This window comes from Echeneis naucrates, chromosome 14, assembly GCF_900963305.1.
Source record: "Echeneis naucrates chromosome 14, fEcheNa1.1, whole genome shotgun sequence".
Classification (NCBI taxonomy): Eukaryota; Metazoa; Chordata; class Actinopteri; order Carangiformes; family Echeneidae; genus Echeneis; species Echeneis naucrates.
In genome coordinates this window covers 16451627-16466072 of record NC_042524.1, presented here as the reverse complement: position 1 = coordinate 16466072, position 14446 = coordinate 16451627, and the positions used below count along the sequence as shown (strand labels likewise).

Here is a 14446-nt window from a genome sequence, read left to right as displayed (position 1 = left end):
TGTGTCACTCTACTGTGTCCATTGTTTCATTTCTTTATGGAAACATGTCACTGTTGAAAATGTCAGATGAGAAATCTTAATTTTTCTGGTATACCAGGAAACGCAACAGTATGTAGTTACCACACTCAGAGTGGGGTAAAAGATCCAAATAGAGATCTGATCTGCTTTGTGTTTGAACTATTTTTGAATTTGAAGCTCGCAAAGTTAAATCTAAAGGTCATAAGACAGTTAACAAGATCATGAAGCAAAGAGGAAAGAACAACATTTTGATGATTCATTTTATAACCCTCCCTCATATTTTTATCCTACACATATTATATACCATCTCTAAAGGTAGCTGCTTGTTCCAGCTGCCAGATCCCTGCGGTTGAATTAAAAGAATAAAATTCACTACTGAATAATTGCGCAGTAGCCTGAAGGTGAAGTACCTGAGAAATGTTCTGAAATCCAGGACTTCAACAAATATATAACCCTATCACAATCAGTTCCTGTAGTTTGATTCAAATGCCACACTGTTGCTGTTCTGAAAGGCATCAAACACAACTGAGTGGTGGCTGCTGTGGCGGTTAGAGCAGACCGTGGTGCAGCCATGTTTGTGGCCCTCCCAGAGGACACGATCTCCGATGTGCCTCAAATTACTCCCAACCAGATGTTTCTTAGTTGTGAAATGAAGACATGAGCTTCCTCCAGTTAATGACAGATGGGGAGAGAGAAACGTTCAGGGGGGGAAAAATGAACTTCTCACTCATTTCTTTTAAACCTTACATCGCCTCAGAGGACGATCTCACACACTCTTAATTAGTCTGCTCATTTAAAATCTATTTCCACAGTGTTGTATTTGCTCTGAGCCAGTGGGGCTTGGGCGTGCCGGGTTGGGTTGTTGGGGGGGGGGGGGGGGGGGGGGGGGGGGCAGGACTGTAAAAAGCATGTGGGCCACTACATGATGTCATGGTCTCCTAACTGCTGCTAACTGTTTAATCAAACCCCAACAAGTTTCTTTGATAAGACGGGAAAAAACGAGGACAGCACCCTCCCTTTTCGTCTCAGATGCACTGAATAATTTTTTGAGAACTTATCTTTAAACGCAACTGGAAAATGAGCAGAAGAAGCTGAGGCATTTCGGCAGCAGATAAAGTGTTGGAGGGAGAGCAGACCCCTCGGATAGACCCACCTCCACCTTTATCTGCCCCCCCATGAGGGCCTCTCAAACTCAGAACAAGCTCCCACGCCCTAATCAGGGAGTGTGTTACCGTGGCAACTGCCATGTCCCAACGTCGCCCTTTACTTCCTAAAGCATATGTCTAACTGCAGACAGATCCATGAATTAGATATATGTAGTGACTTCAACAACTGGGATTGTGTTACAACATAAAAGCGGTGCCTTAATGCAGAAGAAGCTGTGGTAAATTTCACAGGCAAGAAGAACACGTCCATATTTTTGTTGGTTTCTGTCTTGGTGTTTAAGCATTTGCATCTATCAGAGTGGCTGGAGAAGTCACTAAACCAATGTATTGTACTTTGAAGAAACTTTTGGATTTCAATGACATGAATCCAGAGTGTTAAACTCCCCAGGATGACACAAACAGCCTGTTATTAATGGACGCGGCTGAACCATCAGGGATTAAAGAAAAACTACAGTTGCTGTGTATCCTTTGATGTGCTGTGTGTGTGTGTGTGTGTGTGTGTCTGTGTGTGTCTGGTGTGTGACATATCTAATAAATAGATATCACCTCTCCATATCTTGGAATCTATCGAGGCATATGAAACAGAAATCCGCAGAATTTAATAAGTCAGATAACATATCATCAGCTGACATATCACAGTATTAAATTCCAATCCATCAGACCATCACACATAAATCCAGGGTGCTGTGAGATTTAATAGGTGAACATTCATTTTATTTCTGCATCATGAGATAAAGTTCAGAGCTTATAGACAAGTCTTATATCACTGCTGAGTGCTCTTAATGAAACATGTATCACCAAAAAAAGGTCAAAACTCCCAAAGAGATTTGGGGGGAAATGAAGGAACTGATGATTGAGTTATTCTTGGAAGTCAACATTGGTACAAAACTATCATGAAATGAAAATGATATCAATAAAAATACGCAGAAAATGATGCTTTTCTGTTTGTGTCATTGAAGTGAAAATGGCATTCATGTGGACTGTTTGTGCCAAGTCCAGCTGGGTGTAATGCGGGTGTGGTCCGTCACTGGACAGACAGCCAGGTCAACAGCAGATAAGAAAAAGGTTGGACCCGTGCTGTCAGGTCCACCCCAGATGTCATCACAGTATGCTAATGAGCCAGGGGCCTTTAAGTGCCAGCACCCAGATGACAGAGCAGTTAGGAGACTGAGAACCTGACGAGGACACGTAGCCGAGCCTTAAAATATGAGCATGTCATGGGGGAAGTGTCAGTGAGCCATAAAAGATGCAACGCTGCATACGAAAAAGGTGAGCATGTGACAGAGAGGAGGCTGAGCTCGATGTTTTAAAGTGCACTTTATTGAAAAGGGAGTTTGTTCTCGCTTTTCAGCTGCCAAGCTCATTTAGTAGCATCTTTACCACATTAGCATATAATCTCCACAGCTTGACCTTTTCTGTTTGCATCACTAATGAGTTGTCACCTCTAAGACCACAACAACGTGCTGCTGTCAGTAATGTCTTGTGCCCTGGACAGGATATCATCTTATACTGTAAGTTCATTAAAGAGACACTACAGTATAGATGATGTACTATCCAGGGTTTCAGTCCTGCTCGGACGCTCTCAGCCACACTCAGGCCTGCTGGTGCTGCTCGCTGTAGAGGAAGGCCGTCAAACCGTTACCATTACTGAGTTTAGTAATGGTAAGGGTTCTATGGCCCTCGCTCAATGTCATCTGGAGCAGCAGGATGAACTGCAGGAAAAGCCTGGGACTGAACTCATCTTTATATATGTTCTTGTGAATGTGTGTTTAATAAAGCTTATGGCTCCCATACAGCTCAGCGCCTCGTTGTTTTGTTGACAGCACATCTGAAGTGTGACCCTGCTAAGTGTCTGAAGGATTACTTTAATGCGCCAACTGACATGCATCAGTTATATTTTCTAGCCACAGTTGGCTTGTCTAAGTGGTGATCTCTGCTGCGCAACCGGCTTGTCTAATCACAGGGAAGCAGCCATTGCATAAAGAGCTTGAGGGGTTGACACAGCTTCTGTGAGACATTCAAGGCCTCTCCCTCTCTCCCTCCCTCCCATCACCCTTGCTTAAGGGCACTGGTTGGTTATTCATCAAGATGCCCCGGATAGAGTAACTGTCGAGTTAACTTGCAGGCAGCAGAAATGAATCTAATCACCATTATGTGACCCATTTTAGCATCAGGTTAGTGCTCCATTTTGCCATCCATTAGGGAGACAATTCAGCCCTCAGGGGCAGAGCTGGGCTTTATAACAGCCAAAAAAGCATAGGGAGGATGGGGGAGAAAGAGAGAGAAATAGGGAAGATGAAGCAGTGGAACAAAAAGTGATAGTCAGGGGGATGGATGGCCACAATTCAAAGGCAGCAGAGAGGGCTAAAGTGATGTGGCTGTGCAGGGAACAAGGGGCGGATGGTACATCAGGGACATCTGAGTGAACATGACTGTGCAGGTCCCACTTCAGTTTATCTACAGTCCATGTTTGTACAAGGCACGCACCAAGTAAAGAGCTCTGAGAGCCAAAGATAAACCGTCAGCCTTTTCACAGCTCGCCAAACCTGCACAGCCATAAAACACTGTCATGCTTGTGTCAAAAGATTCATTTGAGGAGAAGCTGTGACATGTTTGTTACCTAAAATATATCAATGCTGCATAAATGACTATAATTCACACTTCATGTGAGCTGCTTTTATCCTGCCTCCTTACGCTGCTGACCTGAAGGCTAGTGCCGGCTGCAGGTGATGTCTGGTTGGAGACCTTTATCGAATGTCACCCACCAACTGACCCCCTTCTACAATCAACAAATATATTTTACAGAATTTTAAATCACAGAAATAACCTTATGACTGAATGTATCATATTTACATGAATATTTTTGCTGTCTTATATGATGAAGACTTTTGACTACAATTTCTTTTCCCTAAAGAGATGCACACTCAGATGGAGTTCCATTTATACAGTATAAACGGCCACCACATAGCTCCTCATCAGACTCATGATGAGATCTTATGCTTCAGTTCTGTCCTTTGCAGATAAAACCAGCTGGATGTCTCCACCTCTTCATCTCTCAAAGATTTCCTTCCATCCTTTTCACTTCCTCAGCTTGACTGAGAGCTTCAGCCTCACTTCCCTCAGGTAGATGCGACTCAGGTCCTCGCCTGCCTCTTGAGCGATGCGTGCGATCATCTGTCCGGCTGTGCCAATCACCATCCTCTACAGGCACAAGACATACAACAACAACAACAACGTCAGGCACCAGTAAATAGACGGGGCCAGGGGTTTCTAAGTTGCTGCAGGGGTAACAGTCCATTTAGAAAAGGTCTAACAGTACCACAATATTGGTATAGGTAGCAGTAAAAGACATTTTCATCATTATTAAAAGGTTTAACGTTTTGGATGATGAAACGTATCTCTTATAGGATGACGCACACTATGTCACCCTCACCGGCACCACAAACTATCACAACAGTAAAAATAGCTCTGGCTGCAAATTATTTTGTAACTGGGTTCATCTGAACTCAACAAGCACAATTTAGCGAAGGCTAATTTGTCCATTATTTATTTTCTTATAGTGATTACTTGAACCTGTAACCTCAGTCAATTTATTTCTACATCCTGCCAAGATTGTGTGTAATTCCATTTTAACACAGTTATGGGTGAAACTCATTGAAATAGATTTTGGCAAAAAAGGGTTTCAACACAGAGAGCTCATGATAAAATAAATAAAAACATTTCTTTGGTCGGTCATCCCTCTGAATTCTCATGTATATTTCTTTGTCGGATGTAAAAGCTGAAGAATGGTGTTAGATCTGAGTTGCTCTTCTCAGAGGTCACCGGTGTTGAAACATTTCAGATGCATGGATGTAGCCTCAAATATTCTTTTTCATCAAATATGCATGGTTAGCAAGAGCTGCTCAAATATTTACAAGTTAGAAACACAAGGAAAAAGGAATCTCACCATACGAAAGGAACAACAAATAAATATCAGAAACCATAAGAAAAGCTTTTGATGTCACGTCAGTTCAATTACGGTCACGCTCCCGCCCCTGATTCAGCCTCCAGAGTTAGTTCAGAGATATTTCAAACAGTGCCATTTCTGACAAAGTAGTTTGTTGGTACCGCATTCACATTACATTTTATTACGGTGAAGCAAAACAAAATGACACTTGATGTTTGTTTTTCTCATGGCAGCCAACAGTGAGACAAAACTCTTGTTTATAGAATCTCTTATAAACAAGAGTTTTGAACATGGCCTAATCAGTGAACACACAAGCACTTCCCACTTGGTACTGAAATATGAATCCATTTACATCCATTTAAGGCCCCATTTACATGTAAATTGTTATTTTTAAAAACAGAAATTTCATTACATTACATACATGGGTCAGTGTCAAAATGTTTTCTGAATACGGGCACGTGTACACGATGTTATTTTTGAATACGGAGAGGGTGAAATGTCTGTTTATGAAAATAGCCCACCACGTATAAACGTAGCCTAAAGGAGTTGTCTTGCAGCAGCCAAGTCACATGAAAGACAAAAACATATGAGGAACTGTTCATTCATTCATTCATTTCCCCCTACGAGGAACTGCTGTAATAATAAAATCTTACCATGTGAGCTTCTTTCTTGGCATTAAGTTTCACCGAAATCTCGAGCTTGTCTTTTTCTCCATCTTGCCACAGTTCAACAGACTGAAAACAAAGATATTTCAACATCTAATTTTTTAAATGTTTAACACTACCCATATATATATATATATATATATTGTATGCTCAGGTGAACAGATGAGTGGAGAAGGACGAACTAGCTGGGAGCTCAGAGCAGTGGCCATTGCTTCATATCCCCAGAATTGTTAAATATTTTTTGTCAAATATTTGCTTTTGAATTTGTGCTTTTTCAGTTTGTGGGAAGACACTCATGCCCCATATTGTAGCTAATAAAATCTGCCACATTGTCTCACGTAGGTCATGTGGTGGTGTGTTTCTATACCTGTGGGTGCAGCACTACACAAAAAAAAAAAAAAATGCTAGCAATGCCACAATGGGAAATGAAATGGGCAAAATGGTCCTGTAAGGTGTATATGAAAGAGACTGGGACCAACAGCTGCAACAAGCACATGTCAGCATGTAGTATGGAAATGAATATGACGGGCTTTAAATAGGCCACAGAGTCAGTGTAGGGAGATGTAATAGGTGTTGTTGTCACTTAGGTGTCAGCCTAACATCATTAATGACGTAGTGTCGATGCAGCATTGGTTCATTAGTCACCTGTGTCATTGAATAAGGCACTTCCTGGGGCAGATACTCCAGAAGCTTCTCTCGGATGATATTGGTGCATATTTCCTCTGGACTCTGGTCAGTCAGCACCTCACTGTGGTACTGCCATGACCCTAGCTTAGCGACAGACATAATGTAGCTCTGCAACAAAGAAATAAAAGTCTGGGTATTGGTATGAATGAAACTAAAACTAAAACAAGTAACAGAAAAATGGAAATGAGATGCTGTAAATAATACGCAAGAAAAGACAAATAATTTCAAATGCAGCCAAAATCTACAGAGGTATTATCTTTTAACTGTGCGTGATAAATAATAAAACTTGTTGCTTGCATTTTTCATTCACATTCAGGTCTAAGTTGAATCTTAGGAGTGACTAAGCCTTTTCTGTAGGAGCACCAAAGCTCTGGAATGGTCTATCTCCACGTATTTGGCTGTCACTCTCACTGCACCTTTTAAAATCAAACCTGGCTCTGACTGAGAGATGACATTCATATTCCCTCCCTTCTTGATTTTATGTTTTTCAATTTTTTGTCCTGTGTGTTACTGTAAAATTTCTAAACATACAGCACTTCGGTCAACCTTTTGTTTTTTTAATGTGCTTTATAAATAAATAAATAAATGGAGTTAGTAATTGATTTCAGGTTATTTTTTATTATACTGTTTACCAGTAAATGATGTTCTGTTCTAGTTAAAAAAAATGTTGCATTCTAAAAAAATGCATTCGTTTTTCTTGCTCAGTACATAATCTAAATTGTACCTTCAGAGTCTGGACATCCTCTCTGTCCACAGACGAGAGCATGAACACATCTTTGAAGTGAGGCCAGCCGTCCTGGCTTCTCAGAGCCTTCAGCTGCTCGTTGTTCAGCACAGAGTTGGGCTCAGCGCTGGCTTTGGGCCCGGCAGTGTCCTCATGAGGCAATGGCTCTGAATCCCTCTCTGACTTCTTTTTGGCCGATGGAGGCTTGATCATAGGCCTGACCCGCATCCTGCGTCCATTTACCAATCCACATGTCAACTCTGCTGTCATTTCTAACAGCCTGTCCTTAGACTTTACCAGGTCCACCTTTCAGAGAGAAGAGCGTTAGTGAAGACCTTTTTAATTATTTAAAGTGGGGCACGTTCAAAAACCGTGGTGATATTCCTCAGCCCTGAAAAAGGCTAAACCAACAAAGAATCACCTGTGTGGTCAAAGCCTCATACTGCATGTTTAATCTTGTGTGTCCAAAAGCATCACTGTTGTCAAAATTTGCCCTGTTAAAAACACTCAATCCCAAAGACATGACTCTGCTGCTGTAAATACTCATAAAAGCAACAAATGTACACTATATTAATCTGTGAGGGAAAATGGTCCCAAACAAATGTAGTTTCCTTCTGTTTATATCTGGTTTGCTGAAAGCTGCACTGCCCGGCTGTTCACACAAATAAATCAGTTTTTCAAAATATCTATATGCATGACCTGTTTACAAAAATTTCCAGCTTTCACATGCTACAGCAGAAAATCTGAAGACATGGAGCCACAGACAAGACAGAGAAGTCAGACAGTTTAGAGAAATTGACTAATATATTATAGATTTTGCTCTTTCCATAGGTTATGCTGACAATCACCAAGCAAATCCCCCCAAAATTGAATATTAATAGGCTTTTCCATTAGCTTCAGTTAATGGATAGGGCTATCAGATAGATCTGATAAAATACCTTGTTGAGGACCAGGACTGCTGGGATGTCTGGGTGCTGGGCGAGGCACTTGAGCACTTCAAAGTCAAGCCTGCTGCTCCTCCATCTGTCTGCTGCATCCACCACCACCACCACTGGAAACAGTTCCAATAATAGTGCACTCTTAATATTCATCGGTTGACACAAACACACCAAAAAGAGCAACTCAACAAAGAGAGTCTGCATAATACTTAGGTCGGCTTCTTTGACTGTGGTCCAGGGATCCACAAGCAAAGACTTCTCCAGCTGGTGCCTATGGAAACATACATTACATTGCGTTGTAATAATATATGGAGAGTAAACACACTGAATAATATCAGCAATTTAAAGAGACAAGCACCTTTTAACCTTGGATGCAGTGGTGAGACCAGGAGTGTCCAGTAAAATCTATAAAAGAAATACACACATATGCACTGAATACAGAATGTGGCGTTAGAACCGTTTTGTAGGTATTGGAGTGAAAACACTCTTACTATCTGTGTATCATCCTCTGTTACGACGCCCAAGGAACGTGACCGTGTAGTGTGAACTTTCTTGGATACAGCAAACACCTTTAAGAAATGAAAAGTGACTCAACAATGTGAGATGCACATTAGCCATCGTAAGGCAGACATATTACAGTGTGGAGCAACAAAAGAGACAATTAAGACAAACCTTTCTTCCCATAAGCTGGTTGGATAGTGTGGACTTTCCAGCATTTGGGGCACCAATTATAGCCACTTTCAAAATTTTTGAGTTTTCAGGCTGGTCTGGATGTCTCAGTAACAAAGACATTTGTTCCACTGAAAAAATAAATACAGTATGGACAGACAATAAAACGGATCAGTAAAATGACTGCAGCAAAAACAGGAACTAAAACATTAGCTTGGAAGAGGATGATGTCTGCAGTATTAGGAAAAAAGGCTAGGCCTGAATGATCAGATGAGTTTAGGGATGTAAATCTCTGGCACAGTGGTCTGGTTACCGCTGTCCGCAGGAATCGAGGCTGGGAGGCGATAAAAGCTGCTGCCCGCCTCTGCTGCACTGCCTTTCATCAGCCTGTTGAGAAATGCCTCTGATGTAATAAAACAAGCAGGAGTGAAGATAAATCCATTTCTCCCTCCTCTGCAGCAGGCCGCATTTCCTGTAAAGACATTCGACATTTCCATCACTTCACTGCAGGCAGAGTGACTATGTTTATTTAGATGTTAATGTGACTCAGTAGTATTACGCATTTAGTGTTCCTTGTCGAAAATGCATATCATGCCATAAGATGTGTCACAACATCATCTTTCCTAAGTGTTGAAAAATTCTGAGTAGTCTTCTGAGAACCACACAAAATTTGATATGAATAGTTTGCAAATTGGCACGCCTTTAAGGTGAAACTTTTTACCAACAGTGCTACAGATGTTTTCGAGAACTTCTTCACCTTACTTGTCAGATCTTATGGGCACCTGCAATACATTCTAGTGGCAAAACTAAAATATATAAAAAATGATTGGTTGTTTGTTTTGTTTGTCAATCCAGAAAAATGGACTTGCTGATGCCAATTTAAATTACAAATTATTATAAGCCATGACATAAACATTAAATTTCATTAAGATTCAGACCTTTGGTTAAACAACACGAGACATCGCTCTTTACGCAAAAGTGTTTTTAATTACTATATATTAAAGGCAGAATGTGACTGGGTGAAAAAAGACTTCACAAATAAAGCTATTAGGACAACAGGTAACTATGTCCAAATGCAGGGTCGTGCAGGTGTCCTACCCAAACATGGCTGCCAAGTTTGTGAGACATCTTCATTTTAAAAGTATCTCCCTACACATCAGTCTGATGAGACAGGTGTGCAAGAGCAGGATAGGTAGATTTACAGTGACAATTTATGTGCAATGTTTTACTACTAGTCCTTCATCAGGGAAATCTTTGAAAAGTGTCCTCCAGAAGTGATTTAAGACACACACAAAAGACATTTACTAACTCTGACCCTTCCCTTGAAAAAAAAAAAAATATATGAATATTTAAAATACATGTATGTATCAACAGGTTGACAGCTGGAGATTGTGTCTCATTAGCCTTGTCAGTGTGCGTGACCTGCAGACTTCAGCAGATCAATGAACACATTATATATATATATGAAGCTCAGATGTCCATAAGAATGATAATGAATAAAAAATCCAATGGCACACAAACCGTTATTCCATCTGAACATGTTGTCGTAAATGGGAAAGAAATTGTGTGTGTTGTGTAACTGAATGAACAAATCTGGATGTCTTTTTGGATTTGGATGACATTTAACCCTAACCCTTTTTTTTTTTTGATGGATGGATGTATATCTTAACGTGTCAGGCTGAAGGTGTGAAAGCCATTTTTAAATCAATGTCCCCTCTGGTCGGTCCCCCTGTCCCCCTGTCCCCCTGTCCCCCGGTCCTGCCCTGCTGTGGACACAGACCGTGTCTCTGTGTCTTTGTTGGTTAGATGGAGACAGAAATAATTAAAAAAAAAAAAGCAGCTGACCCGCTGTGAGGGACCATGACGCACTTTCCTGTCGAGCAGACGCGGCGGCTCGGGAGGAGAAGATGGCAGAGTCCCTGCAGACACGAGCCCACAGTCGGAGAGCCATGGAGCGGTGGGAGCCGGTGTTTTAGCGTCTATCAGCGAAAAGGTGAGCCCGCCTGTTTACATTCACATTGACTACAGGGGGGCACCATGCTGTCTTGGCCCAACAACGAAGGACTTCCGGTGTGAAGAAGGTGCTGACACAGGTCTGTGTGGAGGCTGCAGCGCCCCCTGGTGTTCAGCACCCACTCTGTCTGAACAGGCGAAATTTCACATTTAAGGTTATTTTTATCTGCATTTCAGCAAAAAATGTTGCTAAATGAAGTCCAGTTTGAAATTTCGTCTTTGACGTGACCTGACTTACTTTATTATTAAGTCATTGATGGCTGATAGACAACGAGTGCACCAAGAGAATAAGCATTTGGGTCCATCACCAAAAGGGAGAGCTCAGCGTCTTAGTGGCCACAAAATGAACAAAATAAGGCCAAAGATAATTCACTTTAGAGCAACGGAAATTAGACAAGAAAACATTCAGGTGGAAAAGACTGCTCTATAGGTGGGGAAACCACCTAAAATAAATTGTAAAATAATTGCAGGCTTAATTTTCACTGGCATCATTTCATTGGCATCTCCATTCACTCATTCATTCATTCATCTTTAACCGCTTTACCAGTTTCCAGGTCGCGAGGCTGCTGGAGCCAATCCCAGCTCACTCTGGGTGAGGGTGGGGTTCACCTTTGACAGGTCACCAGTCCATCACAGGGCCAACACACAGAGACAGACAGAGACCAACAACCACTCACACTCATACTCAGACCTATGTACAGTTCAGAGTCACCAGTTAACCCAAACATGATTGCTTTGGACAGTGGGAGGAAACCCACGCAGGCACAGGGAGAACATGCAAACCCCACACAGAACGACCCAAGCTGGGAACCGAACCCACAACCTTCTTATTGTGGGGCAACAGCGCTATGGCATCTACATTCATTAATAAAGTAACTAAATGAATTAATAGGCATAAATCATTTTGCAGCAAACCTTCCCTCAAGACTCCTGAGGCCCCAGTATGGAAATGACCTGTCTATAGAAGGCAGGATAGTCACAGGCTCAAATCAACCAACAGCAATGCCAAATCAGCTGATCATGATGCACAAACACATCTGCCGACATGAGCAACTCGTAGTTTAAAATGGATGACAGTGCTCAAAGGATCTTTTGGCTCCAGTGATATTCTCCAGATTACTTTGTGAGGGATGGTACGCTTATAACCACAAATCAGATTGCAGAACGCAGACTATTCCTCTTCCCTCTTGTCCCTTGAGCACACACAACAGAGCTTATCCCCAAGGGTGCTTGAAGCACAGTTGTGACAATGCTGTTGAGGATATATTGAGAATTCATGCTCGCAGGATCATGCCAACCTGAGGAAAACACAGCACTCTCCCATAGTCACACCCTATAGTCACTATTCAGTACCAGTAAAAAACTGTTTATGTAATGACTTGATAACTATGAAATCTGTAAGGTTAATCATCAGACTAAAAGGACAGGTTTGAATAATGATTGATTACTGTAACACATTGTTTTCATTCTGTATGGCAAAGCCAGGCAGAGCAGATGTCTCCCCGTAGTCCATCAAATGCGCCGGCTGTTTGTTAGTCCTCGAGGACTTGCTCGGGGCGGAACAAACACCTCCACTGGGGAGGATGATGAAGGATATCAGGTAGCTCACAATCTGTCATCATCTAACTCTAAAAGCTCTGCAGCAATGGAAGGGCAACAAAAATGAAGCTTTTAGCAGACACTTACTGCCGAATTCCAATTGAACAAGAAACCAAAAGGATATTTAAGGATCAGTAATGTCTGAACTTTCTCTCTATCTGCCTCCCTCCCACTCTCTCTCTCTCTCTCTCAAATTCATTCAAGGCCTTTTCTCCCTGCGGGCTTTCCTCACATGGCCATTTCACGTGGGAGTGTATCAGAGTTCTTTCTATGACTGCATTAACTTTGGCCTTCAGAAAGAGCTCTCTCTCTCTCTAAAAAAAAAAAAAAGACAAAAAGGCTTTGCCTGCAGACCATTTAATCATAAGCTGTAGCCCACTTTGCCATTTGAAGTGCACTTGCCAATGAGATTCAGCAGAGTGTTATGGAAAACCTCTCTCCATGTGCAGCAATTCAGTGTGCTTCTGATTCCTAATCAATCTTGCTGTCTATAATTGAAAAAGACCACACTGTATTGATCGATAATAGGTCAAATGTTCCCAAATGCATGTGCACAAATCCTCTTCTGCTGAAGTAGTTTTTTTTTTTTTTTTGGAAATGCCATTGTTGATTTGCTAATAGTAGCTGGAACTGGACATGCTGTAACTGCCAGCCTCCCACTAATAAGATGACCTTGCAGCTCATGAGGAATAACAAAGTTCATGGAATAAGAAGCTCAAGCCATGGGGCATGTCAACAGGGAGCAGAGGTGGGAAATAACAATCTGTCAGTACGTCAGAGCATCCATCACTCCATCACCACAGACTGCAGTGAGAGGCGTAATTCTGCACAGCTGGTTGACTGTCTATAAAACAGCTGCTGCCAAACTTTTTCATGCTGAGAACTCCCAATGCAGATAGGTTATTTGCAAAAGATCCCGCAGATTAATGAATGGATGGATGAATTTCCACATCTGATAAATGAGAAAGCAGTGAGATTTAACTGTTATGCGATGCCCTGAAGGTCCCCCAAGGTCCTTCCATTCAGCAATCACTTCTCTGTATTTTCTTGTTCAGGCTGCTGTTTTAAAAGAGGTGATTTAGCTCCCAAACTACCCATATAGGTCACACTGATGTTCTGATTGTACAATCTCTCTCTCAGTGGGGGAGATAAAGGGGAAAAAAAACTTTTATTCATTCTAGACTTGCAATCGATGGGACTTGTCTGTGAAGTGGATCAATAATGCCTCTCTTTGAAATCATCAGTCATGTCAGTGGTGAATTTAAAAAGCGTAATTAGGAACAGCGTTCTTAAACATCCTGTATTGACATCTTCTTTGGTACGGAGAAAGACACCATTCTGCATCATTAACTTTGTATTATTGCTTGATGGAGCCTGCTGCTGCTACTTCCCCACCTGCTGAACTCAGTGCGCTGTGTGTGATTGGGCTTTCAGACCAAATTCTCCCCTCTTTCACTTGCTGATGGGGGAAGTGAGGCTTGCAGGCCTGAATTGACTAGAGTATTGTAATAGGCCTAGTCCATACTGGCACCCACGCCATGGAGTTGTACTTTGCAGTGTTACCTTCCAGAAATATTTGTGGAGTTGAACACGTGTAATTTACACTCTAATCATCCTTTTTTAATTGCAGGCTCTAAGTGGATGCGACAATACACTGCCATGAGTGCAGATTCCCCAGCATTCCCATAACTCATTGCTGTCTTCAGTTTTGTCCATCTGTCTCTCTCAGGTAATAAAATGGTATCAATACTGTGGAGAGGGCAGGTGGGCGATTGTAATGGAGTAATTTATTTTAGTTGTCACAGAAATATAAGTCTTTGATTAGGGAGCTATACACATCAGGCTGCACAAATAGAACCTTTCATCAAATCACAAAGCATGTGACACTATTGACTGTGGAGTCTTCTCACTGAGTTTAATCTTCCCATAGCAAGATGCATAATGCAATATATGAACAACTAAATGGCACAAAATCCAAGAGTAATATAACTCAAGGTAAAACTTGCCTTGCTTGTGTACAA

At 41.7% G+C, this 14446-nt stretch overlaps 2 protein-coding genes and 1 long non-coding RNA gene across 4 annotated transcripts in view; 2 read left to right on the top strand and 1 right to left on the bottom strand.

The window, feature by feature from the left end:
- Positions 1 to 1780: 1780 nt before the first annotated feature.
- Positions 1781 to 10858, bottom strand: eral1 (Era-like 12S mitochondrial rRNA chaperone 1). Of its 2 annotated transcripts, none has more exons than XM_029519376.1 (11): positions 10659 to 10858; positions 9127 to 9285; positions 8817 to 8944; positions 8636 to 8713; positions 8503 to 8549; positions 8354 to 8415; positions 8145 to 8257; positions 7207 to 7512; positions 6441 to 6590; positions 5784 to 5864; positions 1781 to 4385 (listed from the first exon to the last, which is right to left on the bottom strand). In XM_029519376.1, the coding sequence occupies exons 1-11, from the start codon at positions 10762 to 10764 to the stop codon at positions 4263 to 4265; spliced, it is 1353 nt and encodes a 450-aa protein (XP_029375236.1). In that variant the 5' UTR covers positions 10765 to 10858; the 3' UTR covers positions 1781 to 4262. The 2 variants fall into 2 exon arrangements, with proteins under 2 accessions (XP_029375236.1, XP_029375237.1); XM_029519377.1 differs by having other exon boundaries at positions 10683 to 10858.
- Positions 2285 to 6221, top strand: LOC115054254 (uncharacterized). Its single transcript, XR_003841593.1, has 2 exons — positions 2285 to 2453; positions 4205 to 6221. It is a non-coding gene; the product is annotated as an uncharacterized LOC115054254 (long non-coding RNA).
- Positions 10723 to 14446, top strand: part of fam222ba (family with sequence similarity 222 member Ba) — a 33495-nt gene continuing 29771 nt past the window's right edge. Inside the window, exon 1 of the mRNA XM_029519375.1 lies at positions 10723 to 10806. The gene's annotated coding sequence lies outside the window, so the exon portion shown is untranslated. The remainder of the gene's footprint in view (positions 10807 to 14446) is intronic.